This window comes from Carcharhinus amblyrhynchos, chromosome 28, assembly GCF_965287045.1.
Source record: "Carcharhinus amblyrhynchos chromosome 28, sCarAmb.v2.hapA, whole genome shotgun sequence".
NCBI classification, from domain to species: Eukaryota; Metazoa; Chordata; class Chondrichthyes; order Carcharhiniformes; family Carcharhinidae; genus Carcharhinus; species Carcharhinus amblyrhynchos.
The window spans coordinates 32,396,750-32,420,768 of record NC_137351.1 but is presented as its reverse complement, the minus strand read 5'-3'; the positions used below and the strand labels follow the sequence as shown (position 1 = coordinate 32,420,768).

Below are 24,019 nucleotides of genomic sequence, written 5' to 3'. Positions count from 1 at the left end.
AGGTTCCGGGCATCACAGATGTCAGACTTTGTTTAATTTTATTCACTCCTTGTGACATCAGGAATTGTCTGAGAGAACTGGACACTGTACAGTCTATGGGCTTTGATAATATGGCAATATTCGGGAAGATGTTTGCTCCAGAACGTGCTGCTCCCCCAGCCAAGCTCTCCCAGTGCAGCTACAACACTGGCATCTACCCGACAATGTGGAAAATTCCCAGGTATGTCCTGTACACAAAAAACAGGACAAATCCAACCCGACCAATTACTGCCCCATTAGTCTACTCTCGATCATCAGTAAAGTAATGGAAGGGATCTTCAAATCGTGCAATAAAGCAGCACTTCCTGAGCAATGAGGGAAGGTTGGTAAGGCTTAGTTAACGTTTAACTGGAGTTTAGAACAGTGAGGGGTGACTTGATAGATGTATGAAAGGTCCTGATTGGTATTGACGAGGTGAATGTGGAAAGGGTGTTTCCTCTTGTGGGTGAGTCCAGAACTAGGGGACACTGCTTTAAATTTGGGCATTGTCCTTTTAGACAGAGATGAGGAGAATTTCTTTGACTCCGGGTTTTGCAAACTTGAAACTGCCTCAGAAGGCGGTAGAAGCAAACATCACTGAATATTTTTCAGGCGGAGGTAGGCAAGAGAATCAAAAGATTATTGACATTAGATCGGAATGTGGAATCCAAAATGCAGGCAGATTGGTCATGATCTTATTGAACGGTGGAACAGGTTTGAGTGGTTCTGGTTCTATTTTGTATGTTTGTCTGTTCCTAATAACCAACTCATGGACCCTTAGTTTGGTTTTGGCTGGGGTCACTCAACTCCTGACCTCGTTACAGCCTTGGTTCAAACATGGACAAAGGAGCTGAAATCCCAGAGGTGAAATGTGAGTGACAGCCTTTAACATCAAGGCCACATTTGACCAAGAGTGGCATCGAGGAGCCTGAGTAAACTGGACTCAATGGGAATTGGGGGAAACACCCTCCACTTGTTGGAGTCATATTCGGCACAGAGGAAAACGGTTATGGTTGTTGGAGACCAATTATCTCAGCTCCAGGACATCACGGCAGGAGTTCCTCAGGGTTAGTGTTCTAGGCCCAACCATCATCAGCTCCTCCATCGATGATTTCCTTCCATCAAAAGGTCCAAAGTGGGATGTTCATCGATTATTGTACAATTTTCAGCACCATTTGCGATTTCTCAAGATAGTGAAGTGTTCAAAATGCAACAATATCCAGGTTTGGGCTGATAAGTGGCAAGTAACATTCACGCCACGCAAGTATCAGGCAGAGATCATCTCCAACAAGAGAGAATCTTACCATTGTCCCGTGACATTTAAAAGCATTACCTTTATTGAATCCTCCACTATTAACATCCTGGGGGTTATCATTGACTAGAAACTGAGCTGCACTAATCATATAAACACAAGATGCACTGCAGGAACTTACCATAGCCACAAAAGCAGGTGAGAGGCCAGGAATCCTGCAGTGAGTAACTCATCTCCTTTCTCCCCAAAGCTTGTCCACCATCCACAAGGCACGGGTCAGGAGTGTGATGGAATATTCCCCACTTGCTCTGGATGGGTGCAGCTCCAACCACACTCAAGATGCTGGACACCATGCAGGGTAAAATAGCCCACTTGATTAGCACCCCATCCACAAACATTAATTCCCTCCACCCCTGACGCACAGTGGCAGTTGGGTGTACTATCGACAAGGAAATCACCATGGCTTCTTTGGCAGCACCTTCCAAACCCATGATTGCTACCATCTAGAAATACAAGGGCAGCAGACGCATGGGAACACCATCATCTGGAAGTTCCCCTCCAAGTCACTCACCATCCTGTTTTGGAAATATATTGATGTGGAGATGCTGGCGTTGGACTGGGGGAAACACAGTAAGAAGTCTGACAACACTAGGTTAAAGTCAAACAGATTTAATTGTTAGTAAATTCACAAGCTTTCGAGGTTTTCCCCTTCGTCAGGCGAATGGAGAGTTCTGGCCTCAGACAGAGCATATAACAGCACAGATAGTTTACAGATTACTGATTAGAATGCGAATCTTTACATCTAACCTGCTATTCAAGTCTTAAAGTGGCCAACAATGTGAGTGACACTGAGAGAGCATTAAGCCCAGGTTAAAGAGATGTGTATTGTCTCCAGACAGTACAGTAAGTGTTAAGAGACAGTACATCTCTTTAACCTGGGCTTAATGCTCCTTCCACTCACATTTTTGGCCACTTTAAGACTTGAATAGCAGGTTAGGTGTAAAGATTCACATTCTAATCAGTAATCTGTAAACTGTCTGTGCTGTTATATGCTCTGTCTGAGGCCAGAACTCTCCATTCGCCTGATGAAGGGGCAAACCTCGAAAGCTAGTGAGTTTACTATCAAATAAATCGGTTGGACTTAAACCTGGTGTTGTCAGACTCCTTACTTGGAAATATATTGCCTTTCCTTCTCTGTGCCTGGACCTCTGGTTTACTAGTCCAGTGACATTACCATTACACCATCATCTCCCCCCTCCCATTTATCCTTTCGCCTCTCACCCCTTCTCTCTCAGTTCATCATGTAATCTTTGATCTCTCCTCTGTCGGTTTTACTGTTACCTCTCACTCCGTCAATCAACCCTCAGTTTTTTATGTCACGTACACCCTTTGCACTCAACACGGTTCTGCCTACTGTACTGCTTTCAAGATGAAACACTGTTTTGGTCCAAATATCAACACACATTTTGTGCAATTGTCTATCTGCAGATGAAGATTAACAGTTAAGGGATCATTTGGGTCTCTGTGCAGTCCTATGTTCCTATGTCCTTTGTACAGCATCTTAACTTGTTCCAAGCTTCGGAACCTCGCGAGCTGAGCGATTTCTAGGTTTTAATAAAATAAGTCGGGAGAAACAGCTCCCATTGTGGACGGGTCAGTAATCAGACAACACCTACTGGCTAAAAATACCAGAGTTGTGAAGAGACTGTTCATACACGTAGGACTGTTATAATCCAAATTTCGCTATCCAGAAAAAGATTTTGATTAGTAACCATCAAAAGGGAGTTGCATAAATGCTTGAAAAATAAATAATGTGTGATAGTAGGGGGGAAATTGGGGACAATCAGGTAGCTTTTGAAAGAGTTAGTACAGCCATTCAGGGCTGAATGGCCTCCTGTACAGTAAGATTCTCTGATTTCTTCAGATCCTTCCCCCCCCACTTCTCCAGAGATTTGCTTTTTAATCTTAAGATCTCCTGACTTGTGAAACTGGCGTCCTTTGGGAGTGGGGGCAGAACGAGATCACGCCTTATCCTTGCTCGGCACTCAGTCATTAGTGAATAGTTCACTAAAACCCATCAGTGTGAAAGCTGCAGAACAGTTTCTTTGCCTGACTTCTTAGAGGAGCAAAATGCTGTTTGACATAAAATGCAGTCGACAGAACAAGTGGCCGGGGAAAGGGGGGGGGGGGGGGGGTGGGGGGTGGTTGGGGGGGGATGCTGACAGCTGGATTTTAGTTGTGTCCGCGTTACACAGCTGGATGGGTCTGGAGTGAGCGAGTTGTTATATAAGCAGGACAGGAGAGACAGATCAGCGGCTTCTCAACCGTTCATCATTTTCATATTTGTCTGATAACTATTTAAATCTTCAGTTTCATTGTCATTTTTCTATGTCTCAGACGTGAGTTTCCTCCCACAGTCCAACGATGTGTAGGTCGGTGGACCGGACATGCTAAATTGTCGCTTAGTATCGGGGGGGTTAGGAGGGTAAATGTGTGGGGTTACGGGGATAGGGGCTGGGTGGGATTGATGTTGGTTCAGGCTCAATGGGCCTCCTGCACTATCTGGATTCTATGATTCCATGTTTTACGCGTGGATTATTGAAGATTGCTTCAAGTTTATTCTGAAGACATTTTTAGAATTGTCATCAACTTCAAATGGTTAAAAACAAAACGAATATTGACACTTGGGACGCAGGGGGAGCATTCGGCTCTCACAGTCAGTGTGAGCAATCAGCGCGCACCTCACTTCCCTCGTTCTTGCTTTACACGTTCAGTCAGACCGGTAAGACAAAAAAACCCAGGAAATCAGCAGAAGGTGGCCACCCCGCGCGTGGGCAACGGTCAACAAAATGTCTCATGGGCTGCGCTCAGAATCCGGATGGGCTGCATATGCCCCCCCCCCCCCCCCCCCCGCACTCCCTCGGGCTGCAGATTGCCCACCACTGCTGCAGAGACAATGCAAATGTTACTGTGTGGATCCTCAGGATATGAAAGAAGTGGACCACCTGCAGATTGGCACGTGTCTGTAAACTCTGGGTTAATTTAGAAGAAAACGGCATGAAGTTCAGTACGGTAAAAACTCTGCTGAATCCACAGCTCGGGCAGCAGTTGTGTAGAGACAGACTGAGCTGGGTCATGCCAGCAGACGCACAACCCTTCATCCGAACATTCTCTCTTCTATACGTGCTTGATGGGCACCGCTGGCATCTGTTGCCCATTAAACTGAATGACCTCCGAGAGCAGCTCAGAGCCACGGTGTGGCACAGTGGGTTAGCACCGCTGCCTCTCAGCGCCAGGGACCCGGGTTCGATTCCCGGCTTGGATCACTGTCTGCGCGATGTTTGTACACTCTTCCTGTGTCTGCGGGGATTTTCTCCGGGAGCTCCGGTTTCCTCGCACAGTCTAGAGATTATGTGGCTTAGGTGGATTGGCCGTGCTAAATTAGTGTCAGGGGGCTAGCTAGGGTAAATGCATGGGGTTATGGGGATAGGGTTTGGGTGAGATTGTGGTCAGTGCAGACTTAATGGGCCGAATGGCCTCCTTCTGCACTATAGGATTCGATGAAACAGAATTCAATGTCGGAAACATGACTGTCGATCTGCAGTCACACACTGGCCAGATCGTGTAAAGGGTGGCACTGTAGTACAGTGGGTTAGCACTGCTGATTCACAGCTCCAGGGTCCTGGGTTCGATTCCCGGCTCAGGTCACTGTCTGTGTGGAGTTTGCACATTCTCCCCGTGTCTGTGTGGGTTTCCTCCGGGTGCTCCGGTTTCCTCCCACAGTCCAAAGATGTGCGGGTTAGGTTGATTGGCCATGCTAAGAAATTACCCCTTAGTGTCCAGGGATGTGTAGGTTAGAGGGATTAGTGGGTATAATATGTAGGGATATGAGGGTAGGACCTGGGTGGGATTGTGTTTGGTGCAGACTCGATGGGCTGAAGGGCCTCTTTCTGCACTGCAGGGTTCTACGACAGCAGACTTCCTTCCCATGAGCTATTTATTCCAGATTAACTGGATTGAAATTCTGTGATGGGATTTGAACTTGTGTCTCTGGACTGTTAGTCAGGGTTCTGGATGGAAAGAGGATTAGTCAGGAGGTTGGGGTTGTATACCTGCCTCAGCGTAGATTTCACTGCTCCAGCAGGCAAACTGTGATGTGTGAGTGGTGCTGGTGTCACCGGTTACAACGTCTGTTCGGGTGCCAATTTACCTGGTCAGAGAGAAACCAAAGTACAGAAGGCAGTCACTGGGCAGCAATCTTGTGCATTTCAATGTATGGCCAGTACATCACAGCCCCTGCCAAGTTATTTGAATGAGTGTTACCAGTTTAACATAGAGCACTTATCGACTTATACAGAGAGGGAGTACAAGGAAAGTTTGGAAAATGTGTTTCATTAGATTAGAAGCTAGCAGAGAGGAGGAGGAGAAGGAGAAATTGGCATACAGGGGACAGTGGAACAACAATGCAGTGTTTTAATAAGATTACAGAAAAGCACATTCATTATGAAGGAGGAGATACATTAGCAATAGCTTTAGTATGCCATGGGCAAATGAAGAGGTAAGAAAACAATTAAACCTGAAGAGATTCACCATAAGAACATAAAGTAATAATGACAAAACGGAGAAAGTGAAGATGTAAGGAAAGTTTAAAAACATGGGAACAGGCTTTAGCCTCTTCAATCAAAGAACAAAGAACAGTACAGCACAGAAATCAGGCCCTTCGGCCCTCCAAGCCTGTGCCGCTCATTGGTCCAACTAAACCATACATTCGTACCCCTCCATTCCCAGGCTGCTCATGTGACTATCCGGGTAAGTCTTAAACGATCCCAGCGTGTCTGCTTCCATCATCCTACTTGGCAGCGCATTCCAGGCCCCCACCACCCTCTGTGTAAAAAACGTCCCTCTGATATTGGAGTTCAACCTCGCCCCTCTCACCTTGAGCCCGTGACCCCTCATGATCGTCACCTAATTTCTTGCGGATGTTGGATAGAGGAGCCCATACCAAGCTGTGATACAACCAGAAAGAATGCTTTCTATGGGGCATCTGTAAAAGGTGGTGAGAGTCATAGCTGACATGCCAAATTTCCTTAGTCTTCTGAGAAAGTAGAGATATTGGTGGGATTTCTTAACTATAGTGTCGGCATTGGGGGGACCAGGACAGGTTGTTGGTGATCAGGACACCTAAAAACTTGAAACTTTCAATCATTTCTATGTCATCCCCATTGATGTAGACAGGTGCACGTTCTCCTCTACACTTCCTGAAGTCGATGACAATCTCCTTCGTTTTGTTGACATTGAGGGAGAGATTATTGTTGCCGCACCAGTTCACCAGGTTCTCTATCTCATTCCCGTGCTCTGTCTTGTCATTGTTTGAGATCTGACCCACTATGGTGGTGTAATCAGCAAACTTGAAAATGGAGTTGGAGGGGAATTTGACCACACAGTCATAGGTGTATAGGGAGTATGGTAAAGGGCTGAGAACTAAGCCTTGTGGGACACTGGTGTTGAGGATAATCGTGGAGGAGGTGTGGTTGCCTATCCTTACTGATACAGGTACATCTCCTGCTCTGCCCAAGATCTGCAAGAAATTACAAAAGGTCGTGAATGTAGCCCAATCCATCACACAAACCAGCTTCCCATCCATTGACTCTGTCTACACTTCCCGCTGCCTCAGCAAAGCAGCCAGCATAATTAAGGACCCCACGCACCCCGGACATTCTCTCTTCCACTTCTTCTGTCAGGAAAATAATACAAAAGTTTGAGGTTACGTACCAATTGACTCAAGAACAGCTTCTTGCTGTCAGACTTTTGAATGGATCTATCTCACATTAAGTTGAACTTTCTCTACATCCTAGCTATGACTGTAACACTACATTCTGCGGTCTCTCCTTTCCTTCTCTATGAACAGCCTGCTTTGTCTGTATGTGGCCTGTGAGTTAGGAAGTTCAGGGTCCAGTTGCAGAGGGAGGAGCGGAGGCCCAGGCCACAGAGTTTGGAGATGAGCTTCGTAAGAATGTATATGAACGTGTAGAATATATGTGAACCCTATTTATTCACCTTTGCTCCATTTCTTGATACTCTTGCCACCAAAAATCCATTGATCATAATCTAAAGAGTTGCAAAAGTCTCCCCAAAAGTCTCCCCAGCCTACTGAGGACAGAATTCCAGATTTCCACTGTGATGTGTTCCTTTATTTCACTCCTGAACACCTTACTCAAATTTTCAGATTATGACCTTTTGTCCTGGTTACGGAAAGCTAAGAGGAAATAAGAGGAAATGGAACATTAAAGTATTTTGTGGTATAACATCAAAAATGAGAACAGAGATGTGTCAACATTGAGATGAGTCAGTAGATAGGAAAGTAAATTGTGAAGAGGATTTAAGAAGGCTACAAAAGGATGTGGATGGGTTAATCTAGTCAAAAATCAGGCGAATGGAGTATAGAGGGGCAAATGTAAAATTATCCAGGAAGAATAAAAAAGAGGCTCATTATCTAAATTGGTTAGAGATTGCAGAACTCTGAGCCGTAGAGGGATCTGGGTGTCCTAGTTCACAAAAGGCTAGTAGGCTTGCAGCAGGTACAGCAACTAATTAGAAAAAACGACTAGAATGTCATCATTTATTGTGAGGGGATTTGATTACAGAAGTAGGGAGGTTTTGCTTCAGTTGTACAGGGCATTGGTGAGAGCACATCTGGAATATCGTGTACAGTATTGGACGCCTTATTTTAGGAAAGATTTAAATATATCAGAAGCAGCTCGGAGAAGGTTTGCTGGACTAATTCCAGGAATGGGTGGGTTGTTAGGAGGAAAGGTTGGAGAGGTTCCGTTTGTATCTACAGGAGTTTAGAAGAGTAAGTGTGACTTGATTGAAACCTTTAAGATCCTGAGGGGTATTGACAGAGTGGATGTGGAGGAACTGTTTTCTCTTGTCAGTGAATCTAGAACTAGGGGCCTCTGTTTAAAGGATCTCCCATTTAAGACAGAGTTGAAGAGAATTCTTTTCTCTGAGGATGGTGAGTCTCTGGAACTCTCTTCCTCAGAAGGCGATGGAAGTAGATTCTTTGAATATTTTTAAGGTTGAGCTAGAGAGATTCCTGATTAATGGCATATTGGTTAGCACTGCTGCCTCACAGTGCCAGGAACCTGGGTTCAGTTCCAGCCTTGGGTAACTCTCTGTGTGGAGTTTGCACATCCTCCCCGTGTCTGTGTGGGTTTCCTCCAGGTGCACCAATTTCCTCCCACAGTCTGAAAGATGCGCAGGTTACGTTGATTGGCCATGCTAAATTGCCCTTTTGGTATCAAAAAGATTAGCAGGATAAATATGGGGGGTTATGAGAATAGGGCCTGGGTGGGATTGTTGTTGGTGCTAGCTTGATGGGCTGAATGACCTCCTTCTGTAGTGTAGGGGGTGCTATGACTCTATGAAGAAGGTGATGAAAGGTTATCCAGGGATAGTCAGGAATGTGGGATCGAAGTTACAATCCAAACAGCCATGATCTTATTGAATGGCAGGGCAAGTTTGAGGGGCTGAGTGGCCTCCTCCTGTTCCTAATATATTTGTTGATATAATAATCAGAGAGCGGGAAGCTCCCAGTAATGGAGCACCTATCGGACTGTGAGCTAACTGTGGTTCAGTAGTCGCAGACTTCACTCTGAGTTGGAAGGTTAGGGTTCGGGTCTCACAAAGAGACTTGAATGTATAATCCAGATGTGCCCTCCAGTGCGGTGCTGCAGTGCTGGGGATGCCAGATGAGGTGTTAAACTGAGCCCCCGTCTGCTACCAGGTGGATATGAGAGATCAGATAGTGCTATCTTGAGAAAGAGAAGAGTTTCCTCCACAATTCCTATCCTTGACCACTGTCCAATGACAGGTGGTAAGAGCAGGAGAGATTCCCACTTGTCAATGCTTGATGCTGAATAGTGACCCCCCCCCCCCAAGCCTCTGGCCACAGGCTAATGACCTGATCCAGGATAAAACCTGCTGTGGGAACAGATGAAAAGGACAGGAACTGAGACAATAACAATATTGTGGGGCCTACATTCCAACAGTGACATCAGTTCAAAGATATAGACTGGGTCTGTACTCGTTGGAGTTTAGAAGGCTGAGGGGGGATCTTATAGAGACATACAAGATAACGAAGGGGATGGATAGGGTAGAGGTAGAGAGATTCTTCCCACTTAGAAAGGATAGCAGGACTAGAGGGCACAGCCTCAAGATAAGAGGGAGGCAGTTTAGATCGGAGGAACTTCTTCACTCAAAGGGTGGCGAATCTCTGGAATTCTCTGCCCGTTGAAGTGGTGGAGGCTACCTCGCTGAATATATTTAAGTCACGGGTAGATAGGTTTCTGATAGACAGGGGAATTAAGCGTTATTGGGAGAAAGTGGGAAAGTGGAACTGATCCACTCAAGATCAGCGGGGCAGGCTCAAAGGGCTAGATGGCCTACTCCTGCTCCTATTTCTTGTGTTCTTATATGGCTGCCTTGAGCCACTTTGGAAGGTATTAATTTCATGAAAGGTGCTATATCTGCGAGTCATTCTGACTTTCCACTTTATGTAGCCACTGATATCAGGGAGTGAGTGGACCAGTGTTACGATTTCTGTATCTTGGTGAAAGATACTGACCGTTTGATTGTTTTTTTTGCCCACAGGTTTTGACCAAAGTCTTCCGACTTCTTCCATGAATGTGCCACAGGTGCCCGGCTATGGCACAGCCAACCTGTCCAGCACTTACCCACGTTACCATCGCGCAGCACGGAGTGTGAGGCCCAGGAAAGGGAAGCAGGAAAGCACTTTGCTGACTCTGTACCAGGGCGTCAAGGAGACGAAAGCAACACTACTGCCTTGCGACGCCCTTGTTGAGATAACCAATCACGTACTGAGAAAAGCTTCAGGAGAAAATTTGTCCGAGGATTTCTTCCAGCTTCCAGCCTGTAACCAGAAGCTAAATTACCAGCTCAGCAAAATGAACCCACTCAGTCTGGTAATGGTGAAAATAAAGCCACAGCTACTTTATCAAGTCTTACTCTTCCTAAGAAGGCTGGACCTGTTATTGGAGACACACTTGGCTAAAGCGTTTTCCATTGTGAAGAAACTGTTGGTTAATAAGGAACAAATGGATTCGAAGGTGACAGGTAACAACCGTAATAAGTATGGTATGTATTTGATTACTATATAGCTTTCATTCTAACTAGATTTATTGAGTACTGTAAAATTCTTGAGCATATTTGGTGTCAGTCCATAAATATGTCGAGTTGAGAAACCGCTGGGTCATCTCAAAGCCTAGGACAGATGCCAAAGAGAAGCAAAAATGAAAGAACATCTGAGACTGCTGGACTTGCAGACCAAGTTGCTAATTCAATGTTTTGCTACATGTTAAGAAATGTGATTTATCGAGTAGTTTGGATTCAGAGAATTGGAATAAGATGGTGCTGGTGACTTGTCCAACACGATTCCAATTCAAATCTTTCAGTACAATGAATGAAATGAACTGAATTGACAGGGGCAGATTGTATACAGCATTGTGCAACTCTTAACTGCCCACTGGAGCAACCTGGAATTGCCACTCAGTTGTGTCAACAGTGTCAGACCTGCAACAGATCAGCTGTCAGGGCAGCTATGGGTGTATAAAGTATGTGGTGGCATAGTGTCACTGAACTAGTAATCCAGTAAACCCAGATAATACGCTAAGTTCGAATCCCACCACAGCAGATAGTGAAACTTGAATTCAGTTTTTTTAAAAAAAGACATTTGGAATTAAAAGTCTACTGATAACTATGAAGCCATCATCAGTTGTTGTAAAAACCCATCTGGTTCACTAATGTCCTTTAGGGAAGGAAATCTGCCGTCCTTACCCGGTCTGGCCTACGGACCCACAGCAACGTGGCTCACTTGTATTTGCCCTCTGAAATGGCCAAACAAGCCACTCAATTCGAGGGCAATTAGGGATGGGCAATAAAGGCAGTCTTGCCAGCAATGCTGCCCTCCCGGGAATGAATCTAAAACCTCGAATGCAGGTCATTAAACTTCCTTTCCCTTTTGACTGATCAGGGTGTGTTTCTCCAGCACTCTCTGCTACTTCAGACCCCAGCAATCCCATTTTTCTCTGTCCCAAAATATAGTTAACCTTCTTTTTTCTGTTTGAAAATGTTGTCTGAGGGATTGCCCCATGTTTCTTGCATCTCATGATGTAAATTAGACTGTAAAATGAACCATTTTAAGGTAAATTGCATGCTGCCTGTGACTGCCTGGTACACCACCAAGGATTTCAGAATTAATTCTAACTTACCAATAACGTACACTTAGACATTTCACCTCATGTTTACAACAGCCAACGCAAGTGCAAGTTATTAAATAGTGTAAATGTGTTCAAGCCCCACTGCTGGGACTTGCCCAATAACCGAGGCTAACTTTAGATGGTGGTGCTGAGAGTGCCGCACTGTCAGAGGTACCAGCTTCCAGATGAGATGTTCAGTCGTGGCATCTCTTCTCTTGAGCGAATAGAAAAGCTTCCACGGCAATACTCGGAGGCGTTATCCGAGCGTACAGGTCGCTACTTATCTATCGGCCAACGTCAGGACAAATTGTGTTTTGCGGGATCTTGCTGTGCATGTCTCAGCTGCTGAGTTTCCAACATTAGGACTGCAACTGCTCCTCGAGGGTATTGAATTGGTTGTGAAGAAATGCCTTGAGGTGTCAGCCACTTGCACCGAATGCTTAGAAAGACAAATCTCTCTGTTTTATGCAGAACAATTTCAGTACAGTGAAGAAAAGAATATGTGAATGAGTGGGTGCATTGATAAACTTATAGATCATTGATACTGCTGAGATAATTTCAATAGCACTCTCAAATCTGCTGCATGATAGACATCCATCATTGTGATTCTGTTCACTTTGAAGTGGATTTAACCACATATATAAGCAGGGGAGGTGATGGCCAAGTGGTATTATCACTGGACCAATAATCCAGAAATCTCAGCTAACTCTCTGGGGACCTGGATTCGAATCCTGCCACGACAAATGGTAGAACTTAAATTCAAGGGGGAAAAAAAAACCTGGAATTAAGAATCTACTGATGACCAGGAAACCATTGTCAATTGTTGGAAAAACCCATCTGGTTCACTAATGTCCTTTTAGGGAAGGAAATCTGCCGTCTTTTTCTGGTCTGGCCTACGTGTAACTCCAGGGCAACGTGGTTGACCCTCGGGGAACTAGGGATGGGTAATAAATGCCCATGTCCCCACAAATGAATAAAAAAAAATAGTCTTGCAGCACTGGTAATCTGGGCTATTCAAATGAATAATTCACTAATAAGTAGATTACCTCACTCTGTCATTTCCAGTTACGCAATCTCCCCAAAACAGGCAATGGAATGTTTGCATTTCTTAACGAATATTCCCCCTTTTCCAAAAGCACCTTTCACTGGATGTAACTTACTGAATAAGAAACAGGATGTAACTCAGCGAATCTCCGTTCTGTTGCTTGTGGCTGTAACTGTGCATTGAATGTGTTCTATCTTAGAGTTAATCTGAAAGGCTGCCCACATTGTTGGATGATATTCTCACCAGCTACAAGCTTTGCTGGGTTGTATACTTCAGTTTCTGGGAACTAAGTGTGCGTGAACCAGTTCCCAACGTTGACAGAGTGTGAACTCATTGCACCGATGTTATTTTAAGGGTTTAATGAGGTCAGCACCATTTCAAACAGTTTTTAGAGTGTAAGCTTCTTTTCACAGCAGCTACCTTATAAAGTTAGCACAAGAGTAGAGTAAGGATCAATAAGGCAGCTCAGAAATGGTAGGTAAAACTATTGAAAGCCTGTGCCATTACAAAGAACTGTACAGTACAGGAACAGGCGGGGCAGGCTTGAAGGGCTAGATGGCCTTCTCCTGCCCCTATTTCTTATGTTCTTAGGCCCTTTGGCCCACCAAGCCTGTGCCAATCATGTTGTCCTACTTAAACCAATTGCCTGTATCTCTGCCAATCCAGATATGTCTTAAAAGCCACTAACATATTTGCCTGAACCACCTCACTTGGCAGTGCATACCAAAACCCCACCACCCTCTATGTAAAATAAACACTTTCCCCTCGCACACCTTTACTGAACCTATCCCCCCTTACCTTAAACTTGTATCCTCTTGTGATTGTCATTGTTGTGTTTGGAAATGGCTTCTAACTGTTCACCCTATCCAGGCCCCTGTACAGACTGTATAAACTTCAGTGTCATGTTTCTACGTGGGAGCAGGGGTAGGCCATTTGGCCCCTCAAGCCTGTTGCACCAGAGTTAGATTGTGACTAGTCTGCTCAGCCGTTCCACTTACACTTGCTCTGTATCCTTTCACATCCTCTCCTAACAAAAAAGAACTATCGATCCTGTAATAAGATGGCACACTTCTGACATCGTCTTCAGATTTTCATAGAGTCATAGAACCCTACAGTGCAGAAAGAGGCCCTTCGGCCCATTGAGTCTGCACCGAATACAATCCCACCCAGGCCCTGCCCCCACATATTATACCCACTAATCCCCCTAACCTACACATCCCTGGACACTAAGGGGCAATTTCTTATCATGGCCAATTAACCTAACCCGCACATCTTTGGAGGAAACCGGAGCACCCGGAGGAAACCCACGCAGACACGAGGAGAATGTGCAAACTCCACACAGACAGGAACAGAAGGGATTTCTTGATAACGGGAAACTGTGTGTTAGGAGGTTGTTGCCTTCGGCTGCCCGGAGCGGCACCCCAGCCTTTACGTGTCTCCTACATGGATGCCCGGTGTATTCTGCCTGAGAGAGATGGGGCGATTACTCACTCCCATTCCCATTGGCCCCTCAAGTCACGTGACTCACTTCTGCTCACTGTCTTAAAGAGACGGGGTCCTGAGTGCGTGTTTGCCATCCATGGGAAATCCTATCTGGGATGGGGCGTGGGGGGGTGCAGGGTGAATGCCAGCACTGATCGGGAGAGGTTACTTTTTGCTATGAATGGGGCACACTGATCAGTGCAGCTGGGTTGAGACCCCATCCCCCTATCTGACAGCGTGAAATATACCCACCTGTTTTTGGTGACGCACAATCTAGAGAAACACACACTGCTTTTCTTGCCAGAACCAACACTCTGCCATTTTTGGTAAGAATCCCCCTCACATAACAACCAGTCCCATTGTGAGAGTTTCAATTTACCCAATCTCTGGGTTATGTGGGGATCAAGTTTCGGATTTTCACTATTTTCGTTGCGGATTTTCACTCCTGATTGGCTGGAATTTTAATTTTACAGAAATGTTTCCATGTTCTGGACTCCGCAACCTATATTGTCTCTATATCCCCTTTCTAAACCCTTCATCATTTCAAATCAATTGACTCTCCCCTCAACCATCTAAATTCAGTGGAATCCAAACCAGTATTATGCGATGACGTAGTGGTATTGTCACTGGACTAGTAATGCAGAGACTGAGGATCTGGGTTCGAATCCCACCACAGCCGATGGTGAAATTTGAATACAATAAAAATCTGGAATTAAATCTTTAATGGTGACCATGAAACAAATGATGGTTGTAAAAACCCATCTGGTTCCTTTAGGGAAGGAAATCGGCCATCCTTACCTGGTCTGGCCTACATGCGACCATGATGTGGAGATGCTGGTGTTGGTCTGGGGTAAGCGCAGTAATAAGTCTCACAACTTGTGAGACTCCCTACACGTGACTCCAGACCCACAGCAATGTGATTGGCTCTCTTAATGGCCCAGCCAGCAATGCCCATATCTCCATAACCTGCCCACACAATTTAACCCTTTAAACACTGCTGTAATTCACATGAATCCATGCTGTAAATCTGCCAAGGCCAATGTATCTTTCCTGAGGTGTGATGCCCAATATCGCACTGTGTGAACAAGCTTCTGTACAAGATATTCATTTGTATTCATTAAACAAGAACAGTTTCAAAAAAAAGCCAAGGCATTTTGGGGTGTGGAAATCATTGGCAAGGCCAACACTTGATGTCCATTTATTCCCAATTTTCCTTGAATTGATTAGCTTGCCAGGCCATTTCAGAGGAGACTGGAGTTACATGTAAGCCAGACTGGGTAAGGATTCCAGATTGCTGTCCCGACAAGGCATTAGTGAACTAGACGGGTTTTTACAACAATTGACGATAGCTTAATGAACAGGATTCAGATTCCACTTTCTGCTGTGATGGGATTTGAACTAGTGTCCCTAAAGCAGTAACCTGGGCCATTGCTGGTCCATTGACATCACCGTTGACTGCACCATCATCTCCCCAGTAACCAGTCAATCAATCCTCGTGTCCTTGACTTTCAGGAACGTATCCTGGTGCAACGAAGGATGTCAGGGAATCTGTGCTAAATGCACATTTGAACAATCTGTTCCGGGCTCCATAGAGAAAGGGGAAAAATCACTACATTTCTACAGAAACACTCTGGACATCCCATAGCACTAGACAAACATTGCAATCCTTTTTGAAGTGCTGTCACGGTTGTAAATGCTAATTTGTGCATGAGAAGATCCCACAAAGAAGAATGTGTATTGAGCAAATCATCTGTTTTGATAATGTTGATCGAGGGATAAGTATTGGCCAGAGCATCAGGGAGAGGATTCCCCTGCTGTTCTCCCAGATACCAAGGGATCTTTAACCTCCGAGAATGAAATACTGCCGTTCCATAACTCTTTCCTTTCCATGCGATGTTCATACCTGAGATATCCTCTCTGTAATCAGCTCAAATCATCCATCCACCCAGACACATCTATTCTCATCACCATTCAAACAATTCACTGACTAGCCCCATTCCTATGAGCCTATCCTGATGATTAGACAAGTCCAGGCATTCTGATAGTCACTTTCTGACACAGGGCCTCCCTCGGCTGGTTTGAACAATTAGCCAGCAAGAATGTAAATTCAGATTCCAAAATTGTAGTTTGAGAATTTGGATTCAGTTTAAAATAAATCTGTAAATTAAAGCTGCGCTCAGTAAAAGATTGGGTTGTGATTAAAACTCAATTGCTTCATAGAAACCCTACAGCACAGGAGGAGGTCATTCAGCCCATCAAGCCTGCACCGACAACAATCCCACCCAGGCCCTATCCCTTTAATCCCACATATTTATCTGCTAGTCCCCTTGACAATAAGGGCCAATTTTGTTCTCCACTAATCTCCCTGGTGTTGGTGACCTCCCAGAGAGGGGACACAAGGCACCTGCTTCATAACCAAAAGCTTACTTACTCAACATTGACAGTTAATGGAATGGAGACCAAATCTGGGACCAACAACATAGGCTGTTGCATTGCTGTTCTTAGTTTGTGTGTGAGTAATGGTGCAGTGTCAAGCTCACTGCTAAATTCCTTACAGTCACTGTTACTTGTTCAATACAACCGACTGGCTTCCAGTGTTACTCCAAATGGATTTTTATTCATTCACTCAGGGGATGTGGGCATTGCCAGCTGGGCCAATGTTTGTTGCCCATCCCTAACTGCCCTCCAAATGTGCCAGTGTGATTCTAAACTCAATGCCTCACAAAGCTCCACGTTCCTTCCTCCATCCATGTTGAGTGAACTTGTCTCAGTTGGGCCAGCTGTAGAGGTACCACCCTACTGGGTAAGGGAGACGGGGCCTCAGGTATGGTTTCTGCCCCCGACTGAGTGCACCGAATGTGGCTGGGGGGGGGGTTGTGGTCGCTCAGATACAGCTTGTGGAAACATTGCAATGACCTTCAGTCTCGTTTCCAACTAACTCTGCTGTGGAAAACTAACAGATTTCACACCTGGGTAAGAACTAGATCTGAAGCTCGGACTGCAAAAGTTACCATCTTTTAGAAAAGGGATAAATATTAATAAATGGAGATGGAGGTGCAGTGATGTGTTACACAGACCAAGTTCAAAAAGCTTTGCGCTGTCATTATCCCTTCATTACCAATTTACAGAATTGTTACAGCAGGGAAAGAGGCCATTCGGCCCTTGATGTCAGCACCGGCTCTCTGTATGAGCCACTCACCTCGTGCCATTGCTTTGCCTTCTCTCTGTAACCCTTTTTCCTCCGGGTGCTCCGGTTTCCATCCACAGTCTGAAAGACATGCTGGTTATGGTGCTAAATTCTCCCTCAGTGTACCCGAACAGGCGTGTGACGGCTAGGGGATTTTCACAGTAACTTCATTGCAGTATTAACGAAAGCCTCCTTTGACGGCGGGTGGCACGGTAGCACAGTGGTTCGCTCCAGGGTCCTGGGTTCGATTCCCGGTTCGGGTCACTGTTCGTGTGGAGTTTGCACATTCTCCTCGTGTCTGTGTGGGTTTCTTCCGGTTTCCTCCCACGGTCCAAAGATGTGCAGGTTAGGTTGATTGGCCATGCTGAGAAATTGCCCCTTAGTGTCCAGGGATGTGTAGGTTAGAGGGATTAGTGGGTAAAATATGTAGGGATATGGGGGTAGGGCCTGGGTGGGATTGTGTTCGGTGCAGACTCGATGGGCCGAAGGGCCTCTTTCTGCACTGTAGGGTTCTATGATTCTATGATAACACAATTCGCTGGCTTGAAGCTGCCTCCACCATGCTCTCAGAGGCAGAGCAGTCTAACCACTCACTGAGTGAAAGCTGCTTTCCCCTCACATCTCCATCGCTCCCTTAGCCAATTACCAAAAGTCTGTGTCCCCCAAATTTCCACCAATGGAAAGACATTCCTCAATCTACTCTATCCAGGCGCCTCATGATTGGTAAGAAAATAGTAGTTAGGCAATTGACTGATGATTTATCCTTATTGTCTCTACATTCATCAGAGCAGCAAGGAAAAGAGACAGGCAACGTTCACTTTCAAATCTCCCACAAAACTTCCAGCAACTTTTGCCCCAATGGCACTGCTGGTGCTGCCACCTGCTGTCTAAGAAGAGCAGCTTCATAATAACCCAACTCCTAATATTCATTAACTATCATATCTGATCTGACTTCTGCATCCTGAAAGAAAATTAACCTGAGATAAACTATTCCTCACTGCGGCTCGAATTGTTCAAAGATACTTAGATCTTTAGGTTGATGCATGGTTTAAAGCAGGTACTTTTAAAAGTCTTTGAGAAACTATCTTCAGGGTCACTCAATGCGGTGTAAGGTGTGTTTATTGAAAAACAATGTTAATGCCAATTACTGAAATTTTATTCCTAATGGATTTAGTTTTGTCCCTTGACCATTTGGCTAAGATTAAATGTTAGATCAAACCCAAGACACCTTATCTTGTCAGCTTGGATCATGTTTGTATCTCGTGTGGGCACCATGAATTAGATTTTGAATTTGGTTTTTGGGGCAAGCAAGGAATGGATTTGTGTTTGCCCGCTGCATTCTGAGCACTGGCTTTGTAACTTTAAGGTTTCAGTAATTTTTTTTTCATTATTTCCAATGAAATCAGCAATTGATAGAATTGACTGTGTGTTCATAGAATCCCGACAGTGCAGAAAGAGGCCATTCAGCCCATCAAGTCTGCACCAACCACAATCCTACCCAGACCCTATTCCCATAACCCCACACATTTACCCTGCTAATCCCCTGGCACTAGGGTCAATTTAGCACGGCCAAACAACCTAACTCGCACATCTTTGGTCTGTGGGAGAAAACCGGAGCACCCGGAGGAAACCCACGCAGACACAGGGAGAGTGTGCAAACTCCACACAGTCAGTGACCCAAGCCAGGAATCGAACCTGGGTCCCTGGAGCTGTGAGGCAGCAGTGCTAACCACTGTGCCACCCCACACTCTCAGGCAGAACATTCACCTAGAAGAAGCTGGGACATCAACAGGATTGACATTCAAGCCACAATTTAGAAGTAGTCGGTTTTCTCATCAGATGAGACTCAGACACCACCCGTTTTTCCTGATAGTCTCAGGTGTTTATCTGCAAAAGTATGAATAGACAGTTTGCTATCTGTTATCGAGCAATGCCTGCAAAAAAAATGCATGAACTGACTGTTCTCTTAATAGCCTCATCCAAGCTCTCTCTATTCAAAGAGACGCTGAAATATTGTCTCTTTGGATTAGAGTAAGAACATCAGGATGGTTATATGAAAATACTTAGATGAAAACCAACAGTCTAATAACAAGATAATGATGCAAAGTCACTCTGTATGTGTCCCAGTTTAGAAATGTTAGCCTGACTGCAGAAGCCAGTAACATTAGCAATAATGAGGGTGTTATTTTGTGCTATTCCCTCTCATATAGTTTAAGTATCACCTTGGCTCACTCAGCGGCACTCTGAGTCTGAATGTCAGGAGTCCAATCCCACTCTAGAGACTTGAACACATTTACTGCGGCTGGTGCCTCAGCGCATTATTGGAGCGAGGGAACACTGCACTGCTGGGAATGACATGAATGAGGTTTTTGACCAAGGTCCCCATCTGCTTATTCAGGTGGATGCAAGAGATCCTGTGTCACTATTCAAACCAAGAGTTCTCCTGGGGTCGCGGTCAATATTTACCTCTTGAACAACACACACTAAAAATAGATGATCTGCTTGTTTCTCACTGTGCTGCCGGTGAGAGTTTGTTGGGTGCAAATTAGCAGCTGTAATTCTCCGCAAATCCACAGTAATTACACTTCAAACAGGAATTCATTAGCTGTGAAACTGCTTGGGACATTTGGAGGTTCTGGAAGAGTCCATATAAGTGCTCTTTTATCTAATATAAAGAGTTTTTTTATTGGAACAAAGAAAATTACAGCACTGGAACAGACCCTTCACTGATCATGCCCCCCGTCTGAACTAAAACCCCCTACCCTTCCGGGGCCCACATTCCCATCCTATTGGAATCATAGAATTCTACAGTACAGAAAGAGGCCATTCGGCCCATCGAGTCTGCACCAACCACAACCCCACCCAGGCTCTATCCCTACATATATACCCACTAATCTCTGTAACCTATACATTCCGGGATACTAAGGGCCAATTTAGAATGGCCAATCAACCTAGCCCGCAGATCTTTGGGCTGAAACTGGAGGAAACCCATGCAGGCACGGGGAGAACGTGCAAATTCCACACAGACAGTGACCCGAGCCGGGATTTGAACCCACGTCCCTGGGGCTGTGAAGCAGCAGTGCTAACCACTGTGCTACCATGCCACCCATTTGTATATTTGTCCGGATGCCTCTTAAAATTCACTATCGTATCTGCTTCCACGACCTCCCCTGGAAGCAAGTTTCAGTCAATGATCATCCTTTCAATCATTTAATCAGTACTAATTAACAATTACTTTCTGCCAGCGTAGAATATCTCCTTTAAAAGTGGACCACCTGCGCTGATTGTAAGTCGCACCAATTATTCTTTCATAAGCCTATTATTTGACAGGACTTCCTGTAAACAGCATGGACTCGAAACGCTTCCTGTACATTCAAACACAAGCTGTCTGCTTGGAAGCTGGAGTTACTAGTTTGTCTTTAAGCAGATTTCAGCTCACTAAAGCTTGTGATGCCTGGTGAACCAAAGCAGGAAATACAATAGCTCCACAAGTCAGCATCTGTACATGTTGGCTTTTGAGGAGAGTACATTCCCTGCAGCACGCCTGGAGGCGTCTGTGCAGTGTTCACCTTCGAAATAAGAAATAGGAGCAGGAGTAGGCCATCTAGCCCTTCGAGCCTGCCCCGCCATTCAATAAGATCATGGCTGATCTGAAGTGGCTCAGTTCCACTTTCCCGCTTTCTCCCCATAACCCTTAATTCCCTTGTCTGTCAAAAACTTATCTACCCGTGACTTAGATATATTCAGCGAGGTAGCCTCCACCACTTCAACGGGCAGAGAATTCCAGAGATTCACCTGGCTGACTTAGTTGCACTTGTTGTCTTGGCTTCAGATTGTTGGTTTGTTATTTTCCTGGAAAAGTTTTCATAAGGCCGTGTTATTTTTAAAACTGAGCGGACTGTTCAAGACACGTAAAAGCATTTTCTTCTAAAAATTCAGAAGGTTTTTTGTAACATCAATTATTGAGCCAAATATGTTGGAAGTACAGGTGATGTGAAATAGGGCCTTGATCTCATATTCCTGGGGTAGGACCTGAACCCACATCCTACAGATTCAGAGATGAGAATGCTGCCAAACGTCTTGTCAAGTGAGTTATTAAAATATTTAAGTGGGTCGTTAACACTCTGAAAGAGTCTGCTTAAGGCTCAGGTACAGGGGAGAGGGATGGAGCTGCTGGTTGAGTTATTGAGTTAGTGGCAGGGACTGCAGACAATGGGGTGATTCCTGCAAGGGGGAAGTGGGATTGTAGTGTCATGGAGTTAAATCCCCCGAATGTGACACTGAGCCAGGATCCAGACATCATCCCAGCCCCTTCCAGGTGAGCAGGGGAACCTCCTTGGAATTGTCATTAAAATATTCCCATCGGTTATTAACTGCTGGTTTAACTTACCATTCCGGCTTTAATAGCTGGTACACCTACTTCCTCAACAGCTAGGATCAACTTGGTGATTGCTTTGCTCGGTAAGTGAAACCGGCTGAAGTTGAAGGGTTGCAGCCATGTGAGAATCTGACACTCACAGCACTTCACCCCAGAGAGCACCTTCATTGCTGGTTAGGTGATTCCCAACTGCTGAAGACACAGTTCACCTGTCTAGGACCTCATCAAGCCCTGATGGCAGCCTTTGCCACGTGGGAGCATCTCCCGCATCTCTGCGTTGCAGCTATGATGAGGAACAAAAGCAGGAATAGCATCAGAATCGAGACTGCTGCCTTCTGTACAGCCCCATGCATGTTCCACAGGGCAAAGAGAATAGACACCGCGACCCAGCTCTGAAGATGTGAGACCCCTGATGTAGGGTCTACAGGCAAAGGACCACTTCACTGTACTGTGTGCACTTTTGGTCACCGCATTTGCGGAAGGATATATTGGCCTTGGAGGGAGTGCAGAGGAGGTTCGCTAGGCTGATACCGGAGATGAGGGGGTTAGCCTATGAAGAGAGATTGAATAGACTGGGTCTGTACTCGTTGGAGTTTAGAAGGCTGAGGGGGGAACTTATAGAGATGTATAAGATAATGAAAGGGATGGATAGGGTAGAGGTAGAGAGATTCTTCCCACTTAGAAAGGACAGCAGGACTAGAGGGCACAGCCTCAAGATAAGGGGGGCGCAGTTTAGATCGGAGTTGAGGAGGAACTTCTTCACTCAAAGGGTGGTGAATCTCTGGAATTTTCTGCCCATTGAAGTGGTGGGGGCTACCTCGTTGAATATATTTAAATCACGGGTAGATAGGTTTTTCGTAGGCAAGGGAATTAAGGGTTATGGGGAGAAAGCGGGAAAGTGGAACTGATCCACTTCAGATCAGCCATGATCTTATTGAATGGCGGGGCAGGCTCGAAGGGCTAGATGGCCTACTCCTGCTCCTATTTCTTATGTCCTTATGTTCCTTGACACGTCCAAACATCAGAGCCCCAGGAAGCTGAGATTCTCCCTGCTGGCGACTGCCAATGTCTACACCCTCCTGGAACAAGAGCTCCTGCCCAGTGGAGCAGGTAATGGCCTGCACAGTGCCAGTTGCTGGGGATTAACACCCTGGGTATCTGCCAGATTCACCAGATTACCTGCTGTCATCACAGAGAGTTGAGTGTGAGTAATGACTTGTATGTGTAGTGGGGAAGGACTGTATTTATGGACAGTGACTGAGGCATGTCTGCATGAAGGCAGTAAGACAATGATGAGATTGGTTATTGACTGTCTAGATGTGGAGGCAAGTTGTCTACAAGACAAGGAATGAATGCAGTTGCAAAACATGAGGTGTGCTATGCAGGAGACTGCTGGACAGGTCAGAACGTGGAGCTGGCATCTCAGTATATTATGCCATTCAATTTTCTTGTTCTCCTGAAGATCTTTATTGGTGAATGGTGTCCAGGTTTGAGTGCATTGCTGTTTCTGATTTCCTCGGTTACTTCCATTCATCCCTGCTTAGTTTGAGAAGTTGGCCTCTTCCTCCCATCCTTGGAAAATGTCACCCCTCATCACACCAGCAAGGCCTCCAGAGAAAAGTTTAAAGGGAATATTAGGGGGGGCTTCTTCACGCCAAGAGTGCTGGGAGTGTGGAATGAGCTGCCGGATAAAGTGGTAAATGCGGGGTCACTTTTAAGAAAAACTTGGACAGGTTCATGGATGAGAGGGGTGTGGAGGGATATGGTCCAAGAGCAGGTCAGTGTGACTGGGCAAAAAAATGGGTCAGCACAGACAAGAAGGGCCAAAAGGCCTGTTTCTGAGCTGTAATTTTCTATGGTTTCTATAAGAACTTCAGATGCAGGGAACAACCCTCCCAGATTTCACCTGCCTCGGTGTAGATGCTGCAGCCTTGGGAATCGATGTTCGGTCCAGCTGAGCCCTTATTAACCATGTGGGGGTCCCTTTAATTAGAAATCCTTTCTTTGACAGTTTCAGCATGTGATCACGCCCGCCTTCTGTGATTAGATGGGAAACTCGGAAGTGAGATGTTAACATTCAGTTAAAGAACCCTGGCAGAGATCGCCCCCCAGCTTCCTGACCCAGTACAGGTCCTGTAGTTTCAGCTGCAAATTCTCTTCAAATGGCTTCGATCTTCCCAATATTTAGCTGGGAGAGGTTTTTATTTGTGTCTTACTAGATAAGCTGTCTGACAATTTAGACCCAGGGAAAAGGGGCTGTGAGATGTGGTGCTTTGATAGGAGTGAGTGCACATATATAATAAATACTGTTTGTCACAGTGAGACTCCACTACACTTTTTGCTCTTTCATGGGACATGCACATCGTTGGCAAGGCCTTTC

At 45.4% G+C, this 24,019-nt stretch overlaps 1 protein-coding gene across 2 annotated transcripts in view; it reads left to right on the top strand.

Moving 5' to 3' along the window:
- LOC145359655 (cell surface hyaluronidase CEMIP2-like) overlaps positions 1-24,019 on the top strand; it is a 160,299-nt gene that overhangs the window by 19,063 nt on the left and 117,217 nt on the right. For both annotated transcript variants that reach the window (XM_080214373.1, XM_080214374.1), the window contains exon 3: positions 9,923-10,426. In XM_080214373.1, the coding sequence (XP_080070499.1) occupies positions 9,923-10,426 (504 nt within the window). The remainder of the gene's footprint in view (positions 1-9,922; positions 10,427-24,019) is intronic.